Source organism: Mya arenaria, chromosome 5 (genome assembly GCF_026914265.1).
Source record: "Mya arenaria isolate MELC-2E11 chromosome 5, ASM2691426v1".
Lineage (NCBI taxonomy): Eukaryota > Metazoa > Mollusca > Bivalvia > Myida > Myidae > Mya > Mya arenaria.
The window spans coordinates 27,103,810-27,129,731 of NC_069126.1; the positions used below are offsets into that span (position 1 = coordinate 27,103,810).

General features: G+C 34.2%; 2 protein-coding genes across 2 annotated transcripts in view; one reads left to right on the forward strand and one right to left on the reverse strand.

The window, feature by feature from the left end:
• On the reverse strand, positions 1-24,739 carry LOC128235585 (proprotein convertase subtilisin/kexin type 7-like). Its single transcript, XM_052950396.1, has 17 exons — positions 24,573-24,739; positions 23,546-24,083; positions 23,110-23,206; positions 22,818-22,919; positions 22,440-22,535; positions 19,357-19,447; positions 16,906-16,960; positions 16,005-16,143; positions 15,070-15,173; positions 14,020-14,196; positions 13,100-13,207; positions 12,225-12,330; positions 11,694-11,850; positions 5,035-5,129; positions 4,488-4,584; positions 4,109-4,217; positions 1-2,529 (listed from the first exon to the last, which is right to left on the reverse strand). The coding sequence occupies exons 1-17, from the start codon at positions 24,737-24,739 to the stop codon at positions 2,128-2,130; spliced, it is 2,640 nt and encodes an 879-aa protein (XP_052806356.1). The 3' UTR covers positions 1-2,127.
• The window catches only part of LOC128233646 (checkpoint protein HUS1-like), a 13,531-nt gene continuing 12,312 nt past the window's right edge, over positions 24,704-25,922 (forward strand). The window contains exon 1 of the mRNA XM_052947427.1: positions 24,704-24,835. Within this exon, the coding sequence (XP_052803387.1) occupies positions 24,784-24,835 (52 nt within the window). The 5' untranslated portion in view covers positions 24,704-24,783. The remainder of the gene's footprint in view (positions 24,836-25,922) is intronic.

The following is a 25,922-nucleotide window of genomic DNA, read 5'->3' on the forward strand; positions in this document are numbered from 1 at the left end:
ACAAATTGATCCATAATTTATTATTTGTATTCCTTCACAGTTTCACAGGCAGTGTAATAACATAACACATTACCATTTTTAAAATTGACAAAATACCTTACAACTACTAGGCTATTATATTTGATACCGATTTAAAACTTCAAGTAAAATCTAGACTAGAATACTCATGACAAAAATAACAAGCAGCACCCTGAAAAACTTATGACGGATTCCGCAAGGTTAAACAATGGCTTTCTTTACATAAAAGAAACAAAATATGTGGTCAAAAATTTCATATAAGACAATGCACTCCTTTTGGTGGACAATTGGAGTTATACTTGGGCTTTAAAGCTGCACTCTCACAGATTGACGGTTGTGATAACTTTTTTATTTGTTGTCTTGGAATGAGACAAAAAAAAATAAAAATGTATGGAAACCAGTGATATAAGACTGCTGACAAAAATCAGACTGCAGGTTTTCGTATTTTTGTTCAAAAATAAATGTTTTACAATAAAATATTTTTTCTTAAAGCATTAATAACACGATTAGCCATAAAACATAAATAATCAAACGTAAATATGAAAAACTGTAATCGGATCTTAAGTCAGCACTCTTATATCACTGATTTTCAGATTTTTACACAAAAATTGACTCAATGCAAATTAAACAATAAAACGTTGTCAAAACAGTCAATCTGTGAGAGTGCAGCATTAAACCAGAGAAAAACGATATGTAGCTTCTACCATTCCAAACCAAAATAAATAACGGTACACACAAACTAACAATAAGCACAACAGGCAGTCATTTACTGAACACAATTTTAACACTGTATGCAACATGAATACTTAATCAAGACAAATTTAAATCTTTGTTTGACAAATTTGGATTTTTTTTGGTATTCTTTCCCATAACAATAAAGAAAGCTCAAATATTTCAACTGATTTTTTATTCGAAATTTCTGTGGAAAAAATGAGCAGTCACTTAATTTTTTTTTTTTTTAAATTGGCATTTTCAGAAATATGTGTAGAAAATCTGGAGAACTAAACATTAATTTGGTGTGGCCTTAAATAACAAAATATACCGTATTTGGAAGACATAAAAATGAATGTATATAAAACTCAATACATATATAAAACTTATATGCAAACGATAATGGAATTCAAAATCAACATCACAGTTCACATATATATAAAATGTAAAATAATGGAAATATTTGTAAACATTTGGAATGCAAGATAAAAATACAATGAAAACTACAGGGACAAGCCAAGTTGTCAAATATATAATGGAGACCATCCGGATGACATGATTTCTACATGTAAATACATTTATGAGGAAAATGCATACAAATTTTTAATTCTATATGGTAAATTGTCCAGCATGCCATATCAAAACATTTTACATGATTAGTAACAGATTTTATGCAAAGTTGGATTTCAAATTGTAAAATAAAATCTAAAAACAATAAGTATTTGCAGTCGTACCAAACTAAATAAATTACCTTTCACCTTTATAAGAAGTGTTTTCATTAACTTGTTATGCATTGCAAAGTTGGATTTCAAAAAATAAATTGTAAATCTTAAAAACACAAACATCTATATAAAACTGTTATTTACTGGTAAATGAAGCCCGCTCAAAGTAAGTTGACACGATCAACATGAAATCAATGGTAGAAAATACAGAAGTATCAAAAATTATCCCAACATCAATAATAAGCCAACCCACATAAATAACAATATTTACATGATGAAGCATCTTAAATGAGATGCTTTTCGATTTTAAAACTCCAATATGAACATTGAAAACTTTCTGTTAAAATTTGTGTCAATCACAGTTGGAAGCTTGCTTTGGAAAACAATATCACAGAATCAAATGAACATTATTAATATGTCAATCACTCAGTTTTGCAGAAAAATTAACTTTGGTTTAAAAAAATGACATATAATGCAACACAATGTATGGTTACAATAACAAATAAATTTGCCTAGTCAATGTATTTGCTTCTTAAGGTCAATGTCATTCTTCTATTTCGATAGCAACAATGTGATCTACATCTTTTGAATAAAGGTCAATGTCATTTTCCTGTTTCTATAGTAATAATATGACCTATATAATGTTTTTAAGTAAAATTCAGTATCATTAAACTGTTTATTTTGCATGAATTTGGCCTTCATCTTGGAGGTCAATACCATTTCCAATATTGGATAAAGGTTCTCTAGAATGTTGCCCATTCGCAGAATTTGACAAATTTTCCCCCAGGTCAATGTCAGTTTCTATGATATTAGTACTATTTATAGGTATGATATCACTACTATTTATAGACTGGAATGTATCAAGTTGAATACTTTCGCCGCTAAGCAGACCAATTGCTTCCTGAGAGTCACCTGGAGACGAATCACCATACAAATGTCTTGCAGCAATTTGATGGGCTCGTTTTAAAAGAGTGAGTGTTCTTGATTGTTCTGCTTTCTCTTTGTCGTAGCAGAAAATGTACTCAAACGTTTCATAGATAGCCATCAAGAAACAAAAGCAGCTTATTACTGTAAGGACCTGAAACATAAATCATGATAGAAGACTAGTCCATGATACATAAACTACATGGGTGAAAGTTAAAAAGTTCAAAAGTACAAAAAATAGGGTGTTTCATTACTGAAATACAGTTTTAGAAGAACATTAGAGAAAGCCAGTGAAAAATAAACAAATGTACAGGGCGGTTGAAACTACAGCTAAATTCCCCTGCCACATGAACAATGAGGCAGTAAAAATGAGCATATATATATAATGTGTTGTTTTAAATGTCATTTTATGTAATGAAAGAGCAGAGTGAAAACAACTCGTATGTATTTAATGTAAAAACATTGTATATTGTTTGAAAATATAATGTGCAGACACAAAAATAAAAGGCTCAAATCCTGGTTACCTACACCTTGATCATGCACAGTTTCAAATAATTTATGCACATCACTAGTAGAACATGTGACCTAAGTTTAATAGAGATCTTTCTATAAATGCAGAATAACTAGAGTGGACTCAAAACATTGAAATTTTCAACCTTGCAGTTACCTTGACCTTGAAATGGCACAAGTCCAACATACAGCATTTACAGCAAATTGCCTTGATGGGTAGAGCATAAGACTCAAGTTTCATAAAGATCTTTTCATATATATGTATAAGAGATATTGAGCAGACACAAAATGCCAAGGCTCAAATTCTTGACAATGTACGGTGACCTTGACCTTAAAATGGGGAAGTTCCACTCAACAAATCACCTCAATGAGTAGAACAGGTGACCAAAGTTCCCTAAGGAACTAGCCTGCAAGGCTCAAATCCTCAACCCTAAGTTCAGTGAACTTGACCTTCAAATTGCACAGTTCCAACAGGATTCGAAACATCCCTTTGATGATCAGAATATGTCAAAAGTTTCATAAAAATCCATCAATAAGAAAAAGAAATCACATGCGCACAACAAACCAACATTCCAATGATAATTTATATATGTAGTTGCAATAATTTGGGAGATACATGAGATTTTTCTGGCCATTTTTAAATAATTCAAGGGCAATAACTCTTGTAAGATAAAGCAAAATGTCATAGAAAATGCAGGTGCACTATATCTCATGATAACCATCATTCCTGTGAAGTTTCATGAGCGTAGATGCAGTATAATTGTGGTTACAGGTATCACAATGATTTTCAGATCATATCTAAGTAAGTCAAGGGATGTAACTCTTGTTAGAAATGACAGGTGCAAAATAGCCCATGCTGACCAACATTCCTACAAAGTTTCATGTTTGTAGTTGCAATACTTTTTTGCATGCATCACAACATTTTAGGGATGTGATAAAAGCAACTCTAATATAATCTCAGGGTATAATGAAGGAATATGGAACAGACACAAAATGCAAGACTCTAATCCTTGACCTTGAACACTGACCTTGGCCTTGGAATGGCACATTTTACAAACACAGTTGGGACATCTTTTTAATGATCAAAACATGAATCACAAGTTTCATAAAGATCTTTCAATGGACATAACAGACATCGAGCAGACTCAAATCCTTGGAAATCAATCATATTATGTATACATACTTTTAGGTGAAGGAATTACAATACCTATTTCCTAACATACCTTTAATGTTTTCACAGATAGACTCGTGTCAGGCCTGGCGGTAACAGGGGGTGGGGAACAGGACATACTTTTCCTCAGGTTTCCACCATGCATAGCCTTCTCTATGGACCTGAAATGACATGCCACTGTTAAGGAGTGTTTACAATTATTTAAGGAAAAATTACATACTTCTGTCATTGTTAATGTGTACCCCAAATCCTATGTGAAAATATATAATGGAATGCAAGTATGCCAGTACGCTGCTGTAATAGCAGAAAACGCAGGTTGTGATTATCTTTTTTCAAATATAAAAATAAGTATAGAGCTTGTGGTCATCCTATGGTTTCATTTTGCAGAAGTTATTGATTATCTTGTTTATTACAAATTATTAACTTTTAACCTTTTCCTGTCCTTCAACTGTTTTGGGGTCATTGGCGTTCCAAACAGCTTCAACGTCCAACTCTCAAGTTTGCCCTGACTGTAATTGTCACTTGAGTCTGAAATAATAATGTAAAAGCATTTTAGTAAATTTTCGATTTAACCGTCTTCTTTGGAAAAGCAAATTTTGACATCTAGACAGTTTACTGTCAATTAATCAATACTTAATCAAATATTACCCCCCCCCCCCCACTACTTTTTAAAAAGCAAGATCACCATAAGTGATTTTCTGTTATTGATTTTTCCAATGGCCCACGGGAAATAACTTGATTATTTGAATTAGCAATAGTTATTGGACTTTTTCTACGGGTGGGCATTGATAAAAACATTTCAGCATTTAATATTGTTTGAGGTAACAATTCAACAATGACATCACCATGGTTACGACAATAACTAGACTTTTTCTGTGTAAAACAGGCAAGCTTAGAACGATAGTGAACTCAAGGGAATAATTGACTGAGAGTGCATGAAAATGTTGGTTTATTTGGTGGACACTGTGAGTGACCTACCTGTATCCATAATAATGAGAGTCCATGTGCCGACTGGAGTTTCACCCCAACAGCGCACAGTGGAAAATGTCCAGTTGTCAAAGCCCCCACTTGAACTGGAAACAAAAGAAGAAGAAAATAAACATTACATGTAAAAGACCAACAATATCTTTCATATGTTAGCAGCATGGATAGTGATGTTTCGATGATCGATTATAATCGAAACATTATTGGTTGGGCCTGAAATTGGCGACAATAGATTGTTTTTGGTCATAATCGATCATCGTCTCAATCATCGTTTCTTCTTTCGGTTAATATCCGCCAATTTTTTCCTTTGAGTTCATTTATACATTCAGAAGTGTTCAGTTGCTAACAATAGCAATATGGCCGAAAGCAACAACAACACTAATTAACTTCAAACATATGCTTAACATAAGCATAGTTAAGAATTACGAGTTCTTATACAATAATACTAGAACTCCGCAAGTCGGATGTGTCGCCTGACGAATTATTTACTGTCGACATTATAGCTGTTAGATTGGCATTTTATTCATTTATAGACAATGATGTTGCCATTTAACTTTCAAGTGTAGGTGGCATTTGAACCCTCAATCAGATATACCTACGGAATAAGTTTCAGGTTGAAACCTCCTATAGTTTACGAGATATGCCACGGACAAAACCTAAGCAAGAAAATTAACAAAGGGCAATAACTCTAAAATATGGCAGCAAGAGTGACGGTTCTTGTGCACTGCACTTGCCCTCAATGAGATCTATCTAGCTATGAAGTTTCAAGTTGATACCTCTTATATTCTTCAAGATATGCCCCGGACAAAACTTTAAGCATGAAAATTAACAAAGGGCAATAACTTTAAAACTAAGAAAGCAAGAGTTACTGTTATTGTGCACTGCACTTGCCCTCAATGAGATATATCTAGCTATGAAGTTTCAAGTTGATACCTCTTATATTCTTCAAGATATGCCCCGGACAAAACTTTAAGCATGAAAATTAACAAAGGGCAATAACTTTAAAACTAAGAAAGCAAGAGTTACTGTTATTGTGCACTGCACTTGCCCTCCATGAGATCTATCTACATATGAAGTTTCAAGTTGATAACTCTTATATTCTACAAGATATGCCCCGGACAAAACTTTAAGCATGAAAAATAACAAAGGGCAAAACTCTAAAAATATGGAAGCAAGAGAAACAGTTCTTGTGCACTGCACTTGCCCTCAATTAGATCTATCTACATAAGAAGTTTCAAGTTGATACCACTAATAGTTTAGGAGATATACCCCGGACAAGCGAAAATGGGACGCGGACGCCGCCGCCGCCGACAAAAGTAACCCCTATATGTCGTCTTTTCAGGCGACACAAAAACTACAATTAATAAGGTCAAGACCGATTGTACTATCAATACTTCAGTGGAACTGATTATCGATAGTCAAACTGGAACCGATTCTCAACACTAAGCATGGATACAAAATCCTTGGCAGGTCAGGTGTGGAAGTTGGTCATGACGCTTGCAAATTTACCAAACATGCTGCATGTACGAGGGTGTCTTCTCCCATTCTGAACCGAATATTGACTGATTTTTTTCTAGCACATTTCAAGCTTTTTATTTTGTGAATTTTGACTTCAAAAAAGAGCACATTTCAAGCTTTTTATTTAGTGAATTTTGACTTCAAAAAAGAGCTTGGTATCAATAGAGTATAGGCGTTGTTCTTTTGTGATATCACAAATACCAATAATCTAAATAACTATTGTATTTAAATGATTCCATAACATATTTGCCCTTTTTATGTCCTACAATTTATTTAATTACCATATTCAATTTAATTTTTCTTAAAATATCTAAACATTTTAAGAACTCTGATCATAATGATAGCACAGCCTTATGCCTAATTCTGAATGTCTGATTGTTTCCAACGATTTTCTAACATGAAAATGATAATATTATTGGTTTTTACTGAACTATTGCTATTTTTTTCAAAGAGGTTGAAATTATATATAAAATAAGATATATTTATTGGCTGAAATATAATATGTATTATTAATCATTTGATGAATTATCACCAAATAAATAAAGGAAATATAATGGGTTTGTGAACAGGGCTCAGAATTATATTATTTTTCCTCCTAACTTTCTGTTTTAAGTTATTTATTTGCTAAATCTGATAAAAATTACAAATATTTTTTTTATCTCATCTCAAAATTCCTAAATCAAAAACAGTATCTCAAAATATCTTGAAAGCATAATTGTAATTACAACAAAAGGGCCACAAGGTTTCTTAACAACTGATTTGATAAATGTTTTTAGCACCTATTGTTTCATTTCCTGACAGATTATGTCAACCAAGCCAATAAACCAATCACTCCATCTTGATTAATAAAAGATAATTAGGCAATAATAATAATCAACATCCAACTTATCCACAATCAGTGATTTGATTATGACAAGTAAAACTTTATGAGTGACAAGTTGAGCATTTGTCACCTTGGTTACAGCTCCCTGTATTTATACACATTGCCTTTTCTGTCAAGGTGGCACTTCACCTTGGACATTCAACAAGATAGCTGCGCTGAATGTTCTTGTTTCCCCAGTGAGGACCCAGGTTAGTTGTTGGTAAATCAATGTTGTTGTTTAAAAATGAAATGTTGATGCTACTCACATCAGATAATTTCATAATTCTTAAAATAGTTCTATACTTTAAGCACACAATTTTCATACAAAAATGTCCAGATAATCGAAAATCATGTAACACAAGATAACAAATGTAAATGTAGTCTGAAGCAGTCTCAAAGTGCTCAGTGACATCAGGGCCGTTGTCTGCCAACATTTTTCAAAGTGGCCCTCAGGGTTCAAACTGACACGGGTAAATTCAAAGATGTGAAATAGGAAACCCTGGAACCAAATGTGATTAATAAACGATGTAGCGAAAAAAAGAGATCTGAATAAATGTCATTGAAATTAAAAATACACCAAGAAACACAACACACTGTACAATACACTAATAAACACAACACACTGTTGTCTTGAAAAAGCCCAGCAGTTAATCCACACTGTGGACGTCTGCGCTGTTGTTGAGAACGGAGATCATGGACGCTCACTTGAAAACCGTTCACAGGTGACCATTAGCCGCCACACTGGAAGCGGTAATGATGGGACGGGTCCATTGGTGGGAAGGGTGAGATCCCGTATGGTTCGGGTCCACACGCTTTGGATACAGTCATCATCCTCGTCAGCGTCCGCACAGAAAGGCCAGTGATAATTGCTTCACTGCAACACCAGCATATGTCCACGTGGCATTGGGTAGCTGCACAATGGACCTCTGCATGGACATCATGAAGGAAGTCCATGCGGGCATGGCACGATCCCAGGAGGTGACACACTCCCATCCGGTATACATCCATATACAGTTGGTCCATCGGTGTTTGGCCTGGACGAAGATTGCCTGAGTCATCATTATGAGTGGCGCGAAACATCGCGCTCACAAACGCGGTCAGCCACCTGACCAGAACTTGTCTCATGATGAGATGAATTGTGCATTTAGGTAGCGAATTCATTGCGGTGGTATTGAATTGAACGTATAGCATTATCAAACAAATGTAGACCGGAGCACAAATTAGATTCCTATTTTATAGTGGAGTATGAGTCTGTGTTTCGTAATGAATTTTTCCTCACTGACAGTTATTGATGATAACGCGGTAACAATTTCTATATACAAGTCCATCTTGGACCTAAAATATGTCAATAACTATTTATATGCCGTTTGCTATATTATAAACGACCTTTTTCAGTGACACATAAAACGGGGCCGTTGTCTGCCAACATTTTTAATTATGGCCCTCAGGGTTCGAACTGACACGGTCCAGACACGGGTATAACCTTGCGATGGCCTCCGACATCTGAGTTGAAGGTTGCACTGATTGGTTGAAGATCTCGTTTCTTTCAGGCCTCGCTTCTGATTGGGCAAGAGTCGATTCCACACCGGCCTTGTAGACCACCTGACTGTATTGTGGGCGTGGTTGATGACGATTTCGGTTACTTTGACACTGAGATAAGGCAGAAAGATTGCAAATTATGAGAATGGTCACACTGACAATCAGAATACTGGATACAATTACTGTGATTATTTTCCATAGTGGCCATCCAGAGGGAACGTCTAGGATAGAAATTAGTTAAGTAAAATGTATTATTTATTAAAGCTCTCAAGGGAAGTTCGTGCATTTGTATCAATTCCGTAGGCATTTCAATTTTAGAGACATTATTAAGAATGTTGTGTAAAGGATCCCAAATGTGAAGAGATTAGAAATTGGGAAATACTTGATAATTTGGTAATTACTTAACAGCAGTTTTTAACTATTTGTAAACCATGACCAAAGTGTAAAATGTTCATTATATGCTTTGCAGTTCATTCGCAACAATAGCAAACTTAGTGGAGCTTTAACTGTTTTTTTGCTATGAGTTTGAATAGAGGTTTGGCATACGATTACGAATGTTTTAAGTCGGTTTTAGAAGCGATCATCCAAGTACCATCAAATAGATATTCTGCGGCTGGTAGGCGTTTATTTGGTTTTGTTATGGTAGAGTACTAAATCCATATCTGTTTTTCTTCACTTGGCCTTGAAGATGGAAGGGGTTCTGTATGGTACTATTATCCATTATGTGCAAATGTTGTTTTGTCCAAATCTTTTACTCTCCCTCCAGACAGTGCTTGGTAATCTCACACCAGCAGCTTATAGAATTAAAAGCGCCTTGATGTTTTGTTAGGCATCGGACATGTTTCTTTCAACTCCATGCCCTAAAAACAATCTTAAAGGCCTAGTTTAAGAAATGTTTGGCATGATAATCCCCTGCTGTGCATCTCCTGCTAATTGCACTGGTGTCACGTTAGGGGCCAATTTTCTGTGTATTCGTTTATTGGCTCAGATTGGAGATCTGATAAGACAATTAGGCAATAAGATTAAGATCAATTAACAGAGGTTGTGTACAAATACACGGTTTGGGGGGGGGGGGCACTTATAGAAGGCTTAAATTAGGCCTTTAAATTGTATCTGCACCCTCAATTGTTCCAGGACCGTCTCCGTGGCCTTGTGGTTAAGATGTCCGCCTACGGAGCGGGAGGTCGTGGGTTTGATCCCGGGCCACGTCATACCGAAAGACGTAAAAAGCTGGTACAAGTAGCTTCCTTGCATGGTGCTTGGTATTTAAAGGGTAGTGCTTAGAAAAGTGGTGTACTCAGTACTGGTTCAACCCAGGAAAGTTGTATCCTGTGTATTGGTGCTTTACGCCGAGCATGTTAAAGAACCAAGAGGTCTCTTCACAAAGAGCTAGGGAATCGCACCAGGATCTCTTGTATCTCACTCTGTTTCTTCAAGTCTTCCAATGTCTGGATTTGACTGCGAATTGCTGTCACTTCCATCTCATGTCACTTATGGTATTTAAACACAATTTAAGTCGTGATGGTGTCACGGTGGGGTCAAGCCATAATGCAGCCAATGGGTGCGGGCAGAACTTGATAAACTTAAATAAACAAACAAACAAACAATTGTTCCATAAGGTTGAAATGTACCTTGATGTATCGTATGGACGCAGACATGTTTCTTTCAACTATATGTCCTCGAAACAATCTTGTTGTATTTTTACCCTCTAGTATTTCAAGAGGGTGAAATGTGCAATAATAAAGTGCAATTATATCTTAATTCCAGTAATAAACAAAATAGTTTTGTTAATATGATAAGTTAATTTATAAATCGAGTGTTCAATTAATTCAGTCACTTGGATTGCTCCCGATGTTCAAGACTGAACATAAAGTATAGCACAAAAAATCACAATGAGTAATGTCCTTCACAAGGTTATAAGTTAAAAAGTTTTTGAATTACTGAACCTCAACTGCATAATAGGAACATGTAATTATTTACATATTCCTAGTGCAGACATGTTTCTTCCAACATGATGTCCTCAAAACAAATTTAAAATGTGTTTTTGCTCTATGTTTCCATGAGGGTGAATGTGCAATAATAAGGATCAATGATAACTATGTTATAATCAGTGTGTGTATACCATGTGATAACTTAAGTCATAAATGCTTACGTCATAAATGAAGACTTTAAACAAAGTTAACTTTACTATTTCTTCACCAGTTTAAATGATACATTACAGAGTCTACACGGCTTAAAGCTTTTTTTTTTTTTTTTACCAGAGTTTGAGAGTTTAGTTTCTAAAAACACTTTGACAAACTGTTTCACAAATCTAACGCCTGATGGAGCACTGTCATGACATTAGCAGCAGGTTTGAAAGCAGGTTTTTCGAAGTGTTTGAGGAAACTTATCACCTGATCAAACTACAGTAATAAAATGAAGGCAGGGTTCGGAAAACACAATAGACTTCCCTTTGTTTAATAGAAGGCCCGACTTCACAAAGCCAATAGCAGGTCAGAGTCTATACAACCAATAGAAGGCCAGACATCACAAATCCAATAGCAGGTCAGAGTCTACACAACCAATAGAAGGCCAGACTTCACAAATCCAATAGCAGGTCAGAGTCTACACGACCAATAGAAGGCCAGACTTCACAAAGCCAATAGCAGGTCAGAGTAAACAAAACCAATAGAAGGCCAGAGTTAACAAAGCCATATATCACTATGCAAGTAGGTACCTTAAACAATACACTTACTTGTCTTTATGTCTAGTAGCCCCAATGACAGACTCTGTCCCATGTGGAGAGATAAGCCTGATGTCAAGGTGACCTCTGCGGGGGTGCTGTATGGTCACAGTCACATACACAGTCTCCAAAAGGTTAAGATCAAAACTCGCAACATCTTTGGCTGTAACTAGAAAGATAACATTCTCATGAAGTAAAATGTCTATAATCAAGTAAAATGCTTATGTCTATTGTTGTCGTAGTTGCTATGAGATAAGCATAATTCATAACCATTGTAAAATCTCAAGCTTTGCAAACTATAATTACTATTATTATTTCATTTAGTTAATTGAGACTGCTTGAACATTTGAGTACACTTCCGAGGATTTTTAAAAAAAAACACATTTTATTTTCATTCAAGTAGTTTTTCAGCTTCGTACAAAGAATATGGAGTAATTTGAATTCTTAAACTGCTGCTATAGGCGGCAGGTTAAACATGTCCTAATTGTATGAAGACCAGATAGTTTGTTATAATTCTGGGTTATAAACTATTACTTTTTTTACCATTATAGGACAGTCTGAGAGGATGATGGTTTCCTTTTGTGATAGGTAGGTTCACATGTTTCTGGGCATAGGAAAATGATGTCTGCCAGGGTACCTGGTTCCACACCTGTATTAGAAAATATTTGAAACTAGCATATTACCTTCTTTTTATTTAAGGAATTGGCGATTTTGCACCCAGTAAACACCAGATATTATTATTTTGAATAAATAGAGGATAATTATAAAATTGATATTGTCACTGTTGTTATTTCACTGATAACTCCATATTTCATCGAAAAGCATGGAAGAAATATCATTTTCATTTCACTGATAAATTACTTTTAACCAAAAGGCATATACTAAAAAAAATCCCTGTATGTTTTGAAGAGTTTACTTTAATACTATTTGTAAACTGATGACCAAAAGGGCTTATCAGCCTTCTTATTTCATAATCATGTTAATATGCCCTACTAAACAAGAAACTATTACCTAATGGCCTCAATTTCTTGAAAAAAATGTGTAGCAAGCTTGGGTATCTTATTTAATTTAGTGAAATTTCTTACTTGAACTTAATTTTCCAAAATAAATAAATATATATTTTGATAAATAAAGATTGTTTTCATAAAAAGTCCCAGAACTCAAGAAATTTAGAATATAACAAGAAATATCCCGAAAAAAAACTAGTGTGCTTACCTTCATTCTGTTATAAAAGATTTAAGATTGCTTGAGAAATTGGGGGCATGTTTACAAAATGTTCCTTAATAATAAAATACACAACAATTTTCAAAAACTTTTTTGTGTCCCCCTTTCCATGAATCATTTACTTGTAAATACTTGTTGATAGTTACAGTAAAAGTTGTCTAAATATAGAATTTCATTATTCCCAGTCTTCTTACTGTTGCAGCATTGGTCAGCCTCCATGCGTTCATAAGTCCAAACCCGTGTTTGTGTGAGTGCCATAGTCCAGCCGCGTTCTTCTGCCAGTGAGCCACATCTATGTCTACCTACAATGAATAGAATTATTACATTTTTTACTTAACCCAAATTTGTGTCAGAAATCAGATCAAAATACAAATAATAAGCGGATGCTGGTAGCGGAACCCAGTGGTCAAAACTTTACTTTGTAGCAGATATCTAATCTAATTAAAACACTTTTGCCCTCCATCCATGCACATTTTTCAGATGGAAAAAAGTTACTTCGTTACCATTCTTAATAGCTTGGACCTTACCACAAACTAGGTTTACACTCCATAGATGCACAAAATATTTTTTTTATTTAAAACTGCACTCTCACATATTTACCATTTTTACAACTTTTTTATTTTTTGTAATGAAAATGGCAATTTTTTGCGTAAATATCTGCAAACCAATGATATAAGATAGCTGACAAAAACTCAGATCGTAGATTTCCATATTTCTGTTCGAAAATTATTGTTTTATGGCTTAAACCGTTACTAACTGTTTAAGAAAAATACATAAAACATTAATTTGAACTTAAATATACAAACCTGCGTTTTAGTTTTTTGTCAGCAGTCTTATATAAATGGTTTCCATGGATTTTTGTACAAATTGGCTCTTTCTAAGACAAAAAATAAAAAAGTTACAAACCGTTCAATCTGTGAGAGTGCAGCTTTAAAGCAATATTTTGTTGCTTTTTTTAATTTAGGAAATTGTGCCCATGTATTTATTGACTGAAAACCCCATTTACAAAGGCTGATATTGTATATCTGTGCACAAATGATATGCTTTTTTATTATTAATTTCATTATGCCTTTTTAACTTGCAACCAAAATTGCCCAGTTAAACAATACAGTACCTTTTCAGCAGTGAGCGCAATCAGGTACTGGATGTCCCTCCATGTAAGACAAGGCTGAACCTCCAACATCAGAGCTATAAGCCCCGCAGCAATGGGTGCAGCTGCACTCGTACCAGTGTGATGTTCAGTACACCCGGTACGGGACGCCCCTCTTCCTGATGTCCAGTCTGTGGTCACCTGAACAATATACAGTTGTGATTAAAATATAAGGCAGGGCCATTTTTATGTAACACAAATATATGTTTTTAAAGGGACTAGACACCAGATGGTCCAAAAATTGGCAAATACAGTATTTCCTTATAATAAGCTTACAATTGTCATTACGAGATAGTAGGAGCCCGATAATACATTGTTTTACATGATTAAAAGAATAAATGCTACAGTTATGTTCCTGTCTCATCTGAGTTGCCAGGTTTAAAAATAGTGCATTATGGTTTCCCAGTTTTGATCATCTCTGTTTATGAGTACAGATAGATATACTGACGCTCTTTTTAAACTTACTGGGATACATGTGGTAGACAATCCCAGTATATTTTGAAAATACATCAGTGAGATTCAATGCATTGTACACAACAAAGTTTTTGACAATTTCCTTTTTTTCTTGCAAAGGTATCATCTGGTGTCTAGTCCCTTAAAGGGCTATACGCCTTCAGACATAAATTTTTTAACACTTCCAAACTTTAGATATACATGTATGTTCATGTCAGGTATTTTTTCTACTTTATTTTAATAATTTTCAAAGAATTATGAAAGATCCATTTTAGACAAAACGTCCTTTCACTAAATAAATGTAGCTTATATAATGCAAGAAAAGAGGTAATGCAATTGGAAGTAAGGGGAAGTTAAAATTGTTTACACTTTCATCAGACTTTACGTTAGATGAAATTATTCCTGTAATACCATTTCTAGAATGTTAAGGTATTTAAAACTTTAAACTTAACCTCTTTCAATACTGTAGTCCTTTACATACTTTACTGATTGTAAAACAAAAACCACCAACAAAGTCTAGTACTAAGTAATAGAAGCCTTTAATTGCAAGAAAGCACATACAATATCCCTGTTAGTGCCGCCATTAGCACTGCTGAATGTGACTGCCAACATGGATGCACACTCCTCTGCGTAGAATGGCATGTGACCTGTCTCATCAATAGCTCCTGAAGAACATGGAATGATAAAATTGCATGTAGTATGACATTGGCAGTAGAACAGGGTAATGTATTTTGATTTCAGGGCCGATATTCATAAAACATCATAAGTCATTTCCTAACTAAAGACATTTTTTAAGTTAAGTGTCTCAATGGTCATATGATATAATTACTTAATAATATTTTAAATACTTTATTTTCCGATGATTTATTGAATATACATACTTCTATTTTTAAGACACTTTTCTTCTAATATGACTTTGAAAAGTCAAAAAGTGATTTGGAAATCAACATAAGTTAAGCAATGACTTAAGAAGTTGTATGCGTATAAACCATAACATTCTTATTTCTACTGGAAAAGAATTTGATTAAAACTCAAAAAATGAATTTCAGTGTTGAAAATCATTTATTTACCTACAGTTTTTCTTCACTTAAGATGTTTGTTTTTAATATTTATGAAACTTGTCAACACCAATTTGTGGCATTATGGCTTGACCCAACCTTCATTGAAAAACTAAAAAATAGCCTTTCAAATCAATGCTTTATGTATTTTCAGGCAATGTAGCTTTATCACAGCAAGGAATTATTGAAAGAAATCTAGTTTAGAAATAGAACATAAACATCTTTTTTTCCAAAACTTCCACAAACAATAATTACTACATCTTGCCTATTAGCATTACCTAAAAACTTGTTTTACCTTACCTATGGTAACAACTGTTCATAGCTGACATAGTAAGCTTCTCCCATTGTTGACCCTTGTTGTCAATAGCAACCAAATAATAAAACTGATACCTTGGCAACTCAAGTATATCCTATAATTGTATTCAAATAAACTCTCACCTATTGTTACAGTGTACAATGAATTTGCATAGCCATCATAATTGCAGTTGTCTCCTTCATAACCACCGTTGCCACTAGCAACCACGTAGATGCTTCCGTAACCATGTCGACCAAAATCTATGCCTTTCTTCATACCAGCCTGCAAAATTGGTGAAAAGGTAAAGTTAAACTTAATTAAAAAATAGATTTGAAGAGCATAAGAATTTTTACCTACATAAACTTTACCTAATACATCCTTAAGTAATCACTAGGCTCCATCTTTGTCTTGAAAAAATAAATATTGAAAGACTCAATCCTCTTTAAAAAGTGAAAGTTACACATATTATATGAAAACCGAAAAAAGAGAGCTTAGCCTGATCCTATTAAAAGGGCAATATGATTGTTTGAGAAAATGGAGCCTGCTTCAAAATTTCTGCGAAAATTGGTTACAAAATCAAGACTGTGCTTTCAATTTACAAAACATACATGTAACATGTTCAATTTAAAATGATGAGTTTATCATCAGTTCTTTAATTCTTGTTATTTGAGAGAACATTCATCAAGGTACAAAAGCAACCCACTAAACAACATGTATATCTTACATGAGACGCCCCAAAAAAGTTGACGAAAATTTAATGAGCAAGCCTTTGGCGAGCTTTATGCCTTTCTATTAAAAGTTTCATATTCTTTGTATCTCATGGCAACTCAGGTAAAACTAATTCATCAGATGACCTGTTTATCATGAAAAATCAATATTTATTTTGATGAAAAGTTTGATGCTAAAATAGCTGAGTGAAATCAAAATATATATATTATATTAGTGTAAAACAAGAAAAAAATAAAATGGTGAATTACACTCGAATCAAGGAATGTCATTTTATTAAATTCTCTGTGTATGGTATATTGGAAATTTATCTCTTACAGCAGCTAGGGTGTGAGGCCCATCCACAGTTTTTCCATCATCATCGGGGCCCCAGCTGAAATAATTTAGTGCAAAATGCATTTTAAAAACAGTTTGCAAGAAAATATCTGAGTTTTTTTGTAAAACCAGGATGACATTATGGTGGGCATATAAGGCATAGAGTAATGTTCTTCATTCTAAGCTGATTGTTCTAACTCTATTGTTCAGATTCTAAGATACATGGTGATGATGCAAAGCGAATTCTTTCCGTCCACATTTTTCATTTGCTGGTTCTATCCAGCACCGATGCGGATTCTATCCGTAACATCGCAACAATCATCTCAGCATTTTCTTCGCATTGTTACTGTTATCGTTTGGGTTTAGGAAAATATCTTTATTTTAAAGAATGACCATATTACTAGTGAATGTAAATCTATTTTTATTTAAGGGATGTCAAATTAACCAAAAAAAATGAAGAAATTGTACATGAAAAACGTAGGCGACGATCAGAAACGGTGATTTTTGTTTTTATTTTTGAAATATCACTTATTCTAACATATTATATGAACGCATAGCAGTTTTATCCTTAGAATCATGCTTCAAGTTAAACTAAATTCATTGTTTAATCGTGTTTTAAAAAACTTTTTTTCGATTTAACACGGCAACGGAATCTAGCATTTGTGGTCACCGAATTCTACTGGCACGTTACATGTTATATTGTTTTGGAGTCTGTAAGTAGTTAATGCTAGAGGAGTGTGTGTGTATTTAGTAAGGGAATACTCTGGAATGCTCGACCGAATAAAGTGTTGGGCCTAGAGTAGGCCAAAAAAGAAAAATCTGTGTTTATCGTAGCGGTCTCAAACGTAAAAGAAGGGTTGTGACACAAAGGTCAAATATAACGTTTGCAAAACATATATTTATCATATACTCGAAGGCACTCCTTGTTCTGGATCGGGGGTGCTAGGTATATCAGGTTGCCTTTTACACATGCAGAAACAATTCTTTAGTCTTAGTCGGATACTTAGAAGTGTATTTAAGGTATCAGTTTAACTCACTGCTCATTTGTGTCGCAAATATGGCATGAGTTCTATATTCATATACATTGTTACTGTAATTATATACCGGGGTAATCAGGATGCCTTTTCCTGAGATAGGAAACAGTCATTAAAAGGGAAGATGAATTAAAATTATGCAAAATGAAAGTAATCGATAAAAGTGCGTTATTGTATGTAGGGATGAAGTATTTTAGTTTACAGATTACAATCCAGGGAGTATTGCAATGTAGAAATTGTACAAGTCTCGTGCAAGCCTTTATATTTGCCCGTGCACATGCACATGCGCGAGCTTCTAGATTCATGTAATAAAGCCAATTAATGACTAAATGGATAGCAGTTAAAAGTAATCAACAATTTGTTTCTTTTCAGGACTATTGTTAATTAGCATCTATGCTCCAAAAATAACGGTCTTGTTGCAACAATCAAAACCAAACAAAAATTAACCATTTGTTTTCAGGCAACAGCAAAGAAGCATTAAGTTAGTATTTACTTTAAATTGTATAAGCAAATAATTCTCACGACTTTATAACTCTCATATGTGAATTAAGGAATTTGGATTTTGCTCCATATTTATTCATACAAACGATCTAATCCCGTATCTTAAGAGTATCAAGTAATTAGTATATTTTGTTGTTTATGTCATTAGAATGCCTGGGAATGATATACGTTTGATTTGATCTTCTTTTCCGGCTGAAAACAAACAAACAAACAAAAATCAAATCTTGGATAGAACCTGGTGCAAGTGTCAAAATATATCCGGTGCCCAAATTTCTATACAACTACTCATAAAAGATAGAATCCGGAGCTCCGCTGAACCGACAAGCGAGGATTTTATCGCAGAGTATATACAGAAGCAAGAAATTAAACTATACCTACTTTGATACCTTCTTTGAAAAGATAAACGTAATTATCAGGATGTAAATAGCTGATAGTAAGAAAATATTAAGGGTTTCGTTTGCATGCTATTTGCTGTCAGAAATATGATCGCTGTTTTATTTTCATTAGTTTAGATGAATTAGCTTTCATTTTTTGTGTTTGTTTGTCGATAGTTGATGGAGTTATTCTTTAGGTATAAAATCACAAACCTAATTACAGCACTTGTTGTTATTTTCACCGATTTACTTTTCAGCTTTTAAATGTAAACATGACGGATAGAATCCGCATCAGTGCCGGATAGAACCTGAAAATGAAAAATGTGGACGGAGAGAATCTGCTTTGCATCATCACAGTGAGATAGATTTATTGGAAATCAACTACAACTTTGATCTCCATTTAGATGGGACTAAAATCATTAGTACCTGCATCTATCATTTATCTGGAAGCCCTGAATGTAAGCCTGGGCCTCCAAACGGTCAGTAAGAGGCCCGTCAAGCAAGTCTTATCCCAGGAATTGTACATGTACAAACTAAAAACCTACCTGCAGCTATAGATGTCATTGATCTGGAAGCCCTGGGTGAAAGCCTGGGCCTCCAAGCTGTCAGTAAGAGGTCCGTCAAGCAGTCTTATTCCTGGAATTGTACATGCAAGATATCAAGATAATATCAAACAAATTAATAATATTGATAATCTCTTATCTTTTTACTTCTTTGCAATTCAAAATTGCTGTTGCATCATTTTGAAAATGGCAGAATGTTGATTTTATTGATATAATCAAACATGTTAAAGATGAAATAAACCTTGACAACCATAACCTATCATCGAAAGAGTATTTCAGAACCAAATATTCGTTTGAAAATATCATTTATGTTTATTTCAACCACTTCCATACTAGGCCTAGAAAAAAACAAGAGGGCCATGATGGCCCTAAATCGCTCACCTGAGTAAAAGAGTTTAACCTTTGTTATTAATATAGCTTGTTTCTCAAAGAATATTGAACAAGAGCTGTCAAATGCCCCCCAATGTGACATTGATCTATGAACAAATACATAAAAAGTTGATCTTGCCTTTATGTGTCAAATACATATTGCAAGTTATATTAAATTGCCTCTGAGCATAGAAAAAAAAGCAATCATACTAAATGACAGCCAACACTCATTATGTCCTCATATTCAGCATTCCATTGTGAATAAACACTTAGTGTATCTTTCACCTTAGAGATAGGGACATGGGTCTTGCACACGACACGTTGTCTTGGTATATCGAAAACATATGGCAAGTCATTTTAAAATCTGTCCATATAAGAGAAAGTCACAGCGCGGACATGACAGCCTATATTTTCCTTCAGGTTGCCATGGAAACCAGAGTTCTGCATGGAATTAATTTTTTTAAACAATTTTGAAAAAGCACCAACCAAGGATCATTCCTATGAAGTTTCATCAAAATTGTCCAAGCGGTTTAGGAGAAGAAGATGATTATAACCAATTGTTGACATTTTCCTTTAGGTTGCCATGTCAACCAGAGTTCTACATGGAATTAATTTCTTTGAACAATTTTGAAAAAGCACCAACCAAGGATCATTCCTATGTAGTTTCATCAAAATTGTCAAAGCGGTTTAGGAGAAGAAGATGGTTATAACCAATTGTTGACATTTTCCTTTAGGTTGCCATGGCAACCGGGCCAAACAAAATTATGTGAACAAATTTAAGAGAGGTCCATGCAAGGACACTTCAAACCAAATTTGCTGAAGATCTATCAAGGGGTTCATGCGAAGAAAATGTTAAGGTTTTTTTACTAATTATTTGAAAAGACCTGACAGAGGCCCATGCTAGGATGCTTCAGACTTGAAGATCCATCAAGCAGTTAATAAGATCAAGTTGTTTAAAGGTTTTTCTATTTTTTGCTCTGGTGACCCCTAAAAGGGGCCAAACAAAACCATTTGAACAAAGTTGAGAGAGGACCATGTAAGGATGCTACATATCAAGTATGGAGTCATTCTGACCTTTACTTTCAGAGGAAAAGATGTTTAAGTGACAAGACAATGTAAAAACAAATGACCCCTGAGCAAGGCCAATTTGACCCCGGGACAATAATTTGAATACCTTTGGTGTAGGTCCACTAGGTAACACTATATACCAAATATGAAAGCTCTAGGTCTTATATTTTGGAGAAGAGGATTTTTAAAGTTTTATTATATAAGACTATATAAAAACAAATAACTTTCAGGGCGGGGCCAATTTTGACCCTGTGGCAATAATTTGAACAACTTTGATAGAGGTCCACAAGATGATGTTGTATACCAAATATCTAAGCTCCTGGCCTTACGGTTCTGGAGAAGAATATTTTTAAAGATTTACTATATAACACTGCGTAAAAACAAGGACCCCTAGGCGGGGTCAATTTTGACCCTGTGGCAATAATTTGAACAAATCTGGTAGAGGTCCACTAGATGATGCTGTATACCAAATATCTAAGCCCTGGGCCTTACAGTTTCGGAGAAGAAGATTTTTAAAGATTTACTATATAACACTATGTAATAAAACTAGTGACCCCTGGGGCGGTGCCATTTTTGACCCCAGGAGAATAACTTGAACAAATTTTGTAGAGGACCACTACATGATGACACATACCAATTTTCAAGGTTCTAGGCCTTGTGGTTTTTGAGAAGAAGATTTTTAAAGTTTTCCCTATATAAGTCTATGTAAAACAAGTGACCCCCGGGGCGGGGCCATTTTTGACCCCAGGGGGATAGTTTTAACAATTTTGGTAGAGGACCACTAGATGATGCTATATACCAAATATTAAGGCTCTAGGCCTTGTGGTTTTGGAGAAGAAGATTTTTAAAGTTTTTCCTTTCTGTTGCCATGGCAACCAGAGTTCTGCATGGAATTCAATTCTTTGAACAATTTTCAAAGGGGACCACCCAAGGAACATTCCTGTGAAGTTTAGATGAAATTGGCTAGGCGGTTTATGAGGAGATGTCGTTTAAAGTAAAAGTTTACGGACGGACACCAGACAAATTGTGATCACAAAAGCTCACCTTGTCACTATGTGACAGGTGAGCTAAAAATGTTTGGTTAGGGTAACATCCTTTTCAAAAATAGGTAGGGTAGGTAGGCTTTTTTTATTTTATTTTTTTATCAGGTTTATATAAAAATGTCATTTTTTATTCTAGCGGAATGGTGTTAAAGTTATCTTCTGTACAAGCATTTAAGGTTTTAAACTACATATTGAAGAAGAATTAATTTTTTTTTATTTTTTTATTTTTTTTAAACTGACTATAAAACGGTACGGTCGGTGCCTATTCTGTAAGTAGGGTCAGGTTCCCCGAACCAAATGTATTTTTTTTATAAGGCCCTATTTAATTTGCCCAAAATAGTGTATAACAGAAGAAGAATTTTAGAAAATAAATTAAATTTTTATTTATTTTAATAAAATTTTTGTACAATAATTCAACTGCGATATATCATGTTATCTCTGAAAAACTGATATTCTAAGTCAACAACAATACTGTAACCTCTGTTCATAAAATAAAACTTTTACTGACTTTAGGCCATATGCCACAATGGACAGTCTTATAGAATTTAGAACACGAAAGAAGAAAATAGGAATGTTCTATTTCACCTGAGAATTGAGCACCATAAGAAACTCCCACACCACAGAAATTGTTTGGAACGGCAGATATTTCCCCGGCACATCTTGTGCCATGGTGATTGGACTCTGAAAGGAGTTGTGGTTTAATTGTAGCGCATACCCGTAAAGAATCTCACGTGATATCAAATTAACTGTGGTTAAAATTTGCAGACAATGTACATAATATAAAATAAAAAAAGTATTGGGAAGAAAGTAACTTAAAAAAGTCCTTAATGCAACAAAAAAAGAATACTGTGTATAAATCACACATATTTCTTTTCAATCCAGACACCATACTGGTATCCATGTTGTATCTTATAATGTTAAGTTTGTTTCTTTTTCAGATTATTAGCCTTAATATATGCTCACCATGGGAGAAGTCTGGCATGGGGTCGGGATCATCGTCATTCAAGTCATAACTACCCTCCCTGTTGTAGTTGGTTACCAGGTCTGGGTTGGTGTGCTCTATTCCTTTAAGATAGGCAAACATCATCATCATCATCATTATTATCAGCGTAATAGTCATGGTCATCTTAATAAGTTATTTTTATAATATTTATGTAATTATTGTCACTGCCTACACTTAATCTTAAATTATACTATACAGACTTAAGTGGACAATTTGAAACGCCATACTACTGACATAAACTTAAGTTTTTACCATCATCTACCACAGCGACAGTGACACCTTCACCAGTCACATTGTGTCTCCACACCCCTGTGACATTGATGTCTAACCCAACTTCCCAGGTATTGGTCTGAAATAAACATTTTTGTAGTTATTTCGATTTTTAGTTTACACATTACATGTACATAGTAAGAGGATTATGAACCTTGCATTAAAGAAATATGTCAAACTTCTAACTCCTTTCTAAATATTTTACTGAAATGAAATTCAGCATACTCAAATCGTGAAAAGAAACTGTACAAATGGTCAGAAACTAATCAGGTATATTAGCACTCAACTGTCACTTTCTCTAAGTCTTCGACAATACATTCATTTCTCCTTTTAACGAATTCTTTCAAACATGTCATAGTCATTTGATTTTATGTCTCCTGAATAAACTTCTCACAAACAGGCCATATATTATACCTACCAGATGCCACTGAAGCTTGTAATAGGGGTCTCCAAAGTCCAAAAAATCATAACTTGGTTTGATCAACCTTTTTCTCCTTTGCAATATCCGTTGATGTGAATACCAAGCGATGCCTGCATGGTATTCCAATGATTTCTCAATTGTATTGATTAAGTACTGCATATTATCTTCGGACCATACTTTGATATGATTATAATGAATAGATTTAATGGAACGATTGGCATGACTAGAATTGTCTAATTTGTGTATAAATGTAAAATGATTGTCAAAGAAAGGCACTTGCCCAATGTTAGTCATATTCAAATCACCAGCAATTTTATTTGCATATGACACATCATTCACTAAGGAACCCTGAGGAATTATTTTAACGATCCATATAAGACTAGAATTTGAGTGACTATGACTGGGATGGATGTATTTCTTCAGAATTTTCTGTCTATCCACAGTCACGCCATCTTTTCCAATCAAGATGAGAAGCACTATGGCTGTAGATGTCAGCACAATCAAAGTGATCTTTAGGAACAATTTGCAGCATGACCTGAAAACACAAAAGGCATAGTAAGCAACATGTAACATAGTACTGTTAGTTTCATGTATGATCTATTTAAAAAAAATATTTCTTTTCCCAAACAGAATTTACATTTATTCATACATTTATAAGAAAATTGTTCAATTTTATAGCAAATATGCCTTTATTAATTTACTTTGAAACGTGACAGAATGATTTAAGGACAAAAAACAGTACTGTACTGTATTTTATATCTTGTTGTTATAAGATGTAAAGGCCAGACATTTGTGACTGTGTTGATAAACAATTTTCAGAATAACAAATATTTATATTTTCTTACAGCAATGGCACATAACAGTCAAAATCTATAATAGGGTCCATATAACACATGGTCAAAATGGTTCGAAATGCTTGTGTACGAATCGATTAATGTAGTTCAAAAATACTAGCACAGAGTTAAACAGATAAACTAAACCAACTGATTCGAATCAATGAGTTATATACAAACTGAATTATAACCTTTTAAGGGTAATAATATTGAAATGTTGATGAAAACAGTAAATTAAAATTTGACGTTTCCTTGTTTCAGTTTCGTGGCGATTACTAGTAAGTACCAGAAAACCACTACCGTATTGGACGGTTGCAGTTATCTGACCTTTGAAGTTCTTCTTTGTGCCAATTTTCATAAAAGCGGAGCAAAATATGAAATTCTCAATCTCCAGCAGGCAATATGAGGTTTAGAGGAAAACTAGTTGACATCGGTTGCATCCAACACTTTACGAGTATGATTTTATGTTAGACTACGACATCTGTATACTAATTTTGTTTGTCTGACTTGATCATTTAAATGTTGAAAATGGTTAAACTTGAGATTACACTTACAATTTCCATTATAAAACAAAACAGAACTGTAATTAATAATATGTGAAAATAGTTCACAGTGTCATACTTAACGTTGTTCTTGGTTTACAAACAATGTGGGGATCGAACACATGTCCATCAGAACACTAGAATGGCGCTCTAACAAACAGAGCTAACCAGTTAGTTGAATTTTATGCTACACTCCAGCCCCCATTAACCTTTTACTAGTTTAAGGCTAATCCTAGTCCAAATAATTGTACGTTGACAGATTTTTTTTTAGAGTTTTGATATGGCAAATCCTTCACTTACAAATTGTTTAGTATCAAAAGTGGGTAGTTGTTCCGATCAGAATTCCGGGTTTAAGCATATAGCGTCTATAAAATATCATAAAAACAAGAAATATTACCAGATAATGTTATTTTATATTAGTTCCATACACAAAAAATAAATATCCAACTTATAAGTATGAGTTTGACGGCTTTTCTTCATTTCATTCTGTCAAAACATAACGATATATACATGAAGGGCACCTGCAAGGCTTCAGGGCGCAGTTTTAAATTGGTCGGAACATTTCGGCCATGGCCGAGTTGTTACGATTGTATATCAAGGTCTATCTCGAAGCTTTGTCGGAGGAGGCCGAGCATAATTGTTGTCTGTGTCAGTCAACTTTCGTTTTATTGGAAAGGTAAACAACTTGTTTTAATGCATTAAATGCTTGTTTAGTGCAAAATAACATTTCACTTACATGGTAAAATATTAATACGAGGGTTGATCCAGAATTACGTGGACATTTTCAATAGTTCAATTATCGTAGCACATAGAACATAGAAAATTCACATACAATACATACAATTTATCAGGTATACTTCCTAAAATTTTAAGAACAATACATACAATTGTCACTGAATTACAATACATAAACGACATATGATTGAACCCGACCGGCGCAGTCCAATAACGTCAATGACGTTGCGCTCATACAGCGTCACATTTTTTCAAAGTATTTTC

Bases quoted from the DNA above. Each gene is read 5' to 3' on its own strand.
- LOC128235585 (XM_052950396.1), bottom strand. From the start codon at position 24,739: ATGAAAATTGGCACAAAGAAGAACTTCAAAGGTCAGATAACTGCAACC. The intron at 15,174-16,004 runs GTGAGAGTTTAT...CATGTTCTTCAG, and splicing joins ATTGTACACTGTAACAATAG to GAGCTATTGATGAGACAGGT. The intron at 14,197-15,069 runs GTATGTGCTTTC...TATATTGTTCAG, and splicing joins GCGGCACTAACAGGGATATT to GTGACCACAGACTGGACATC.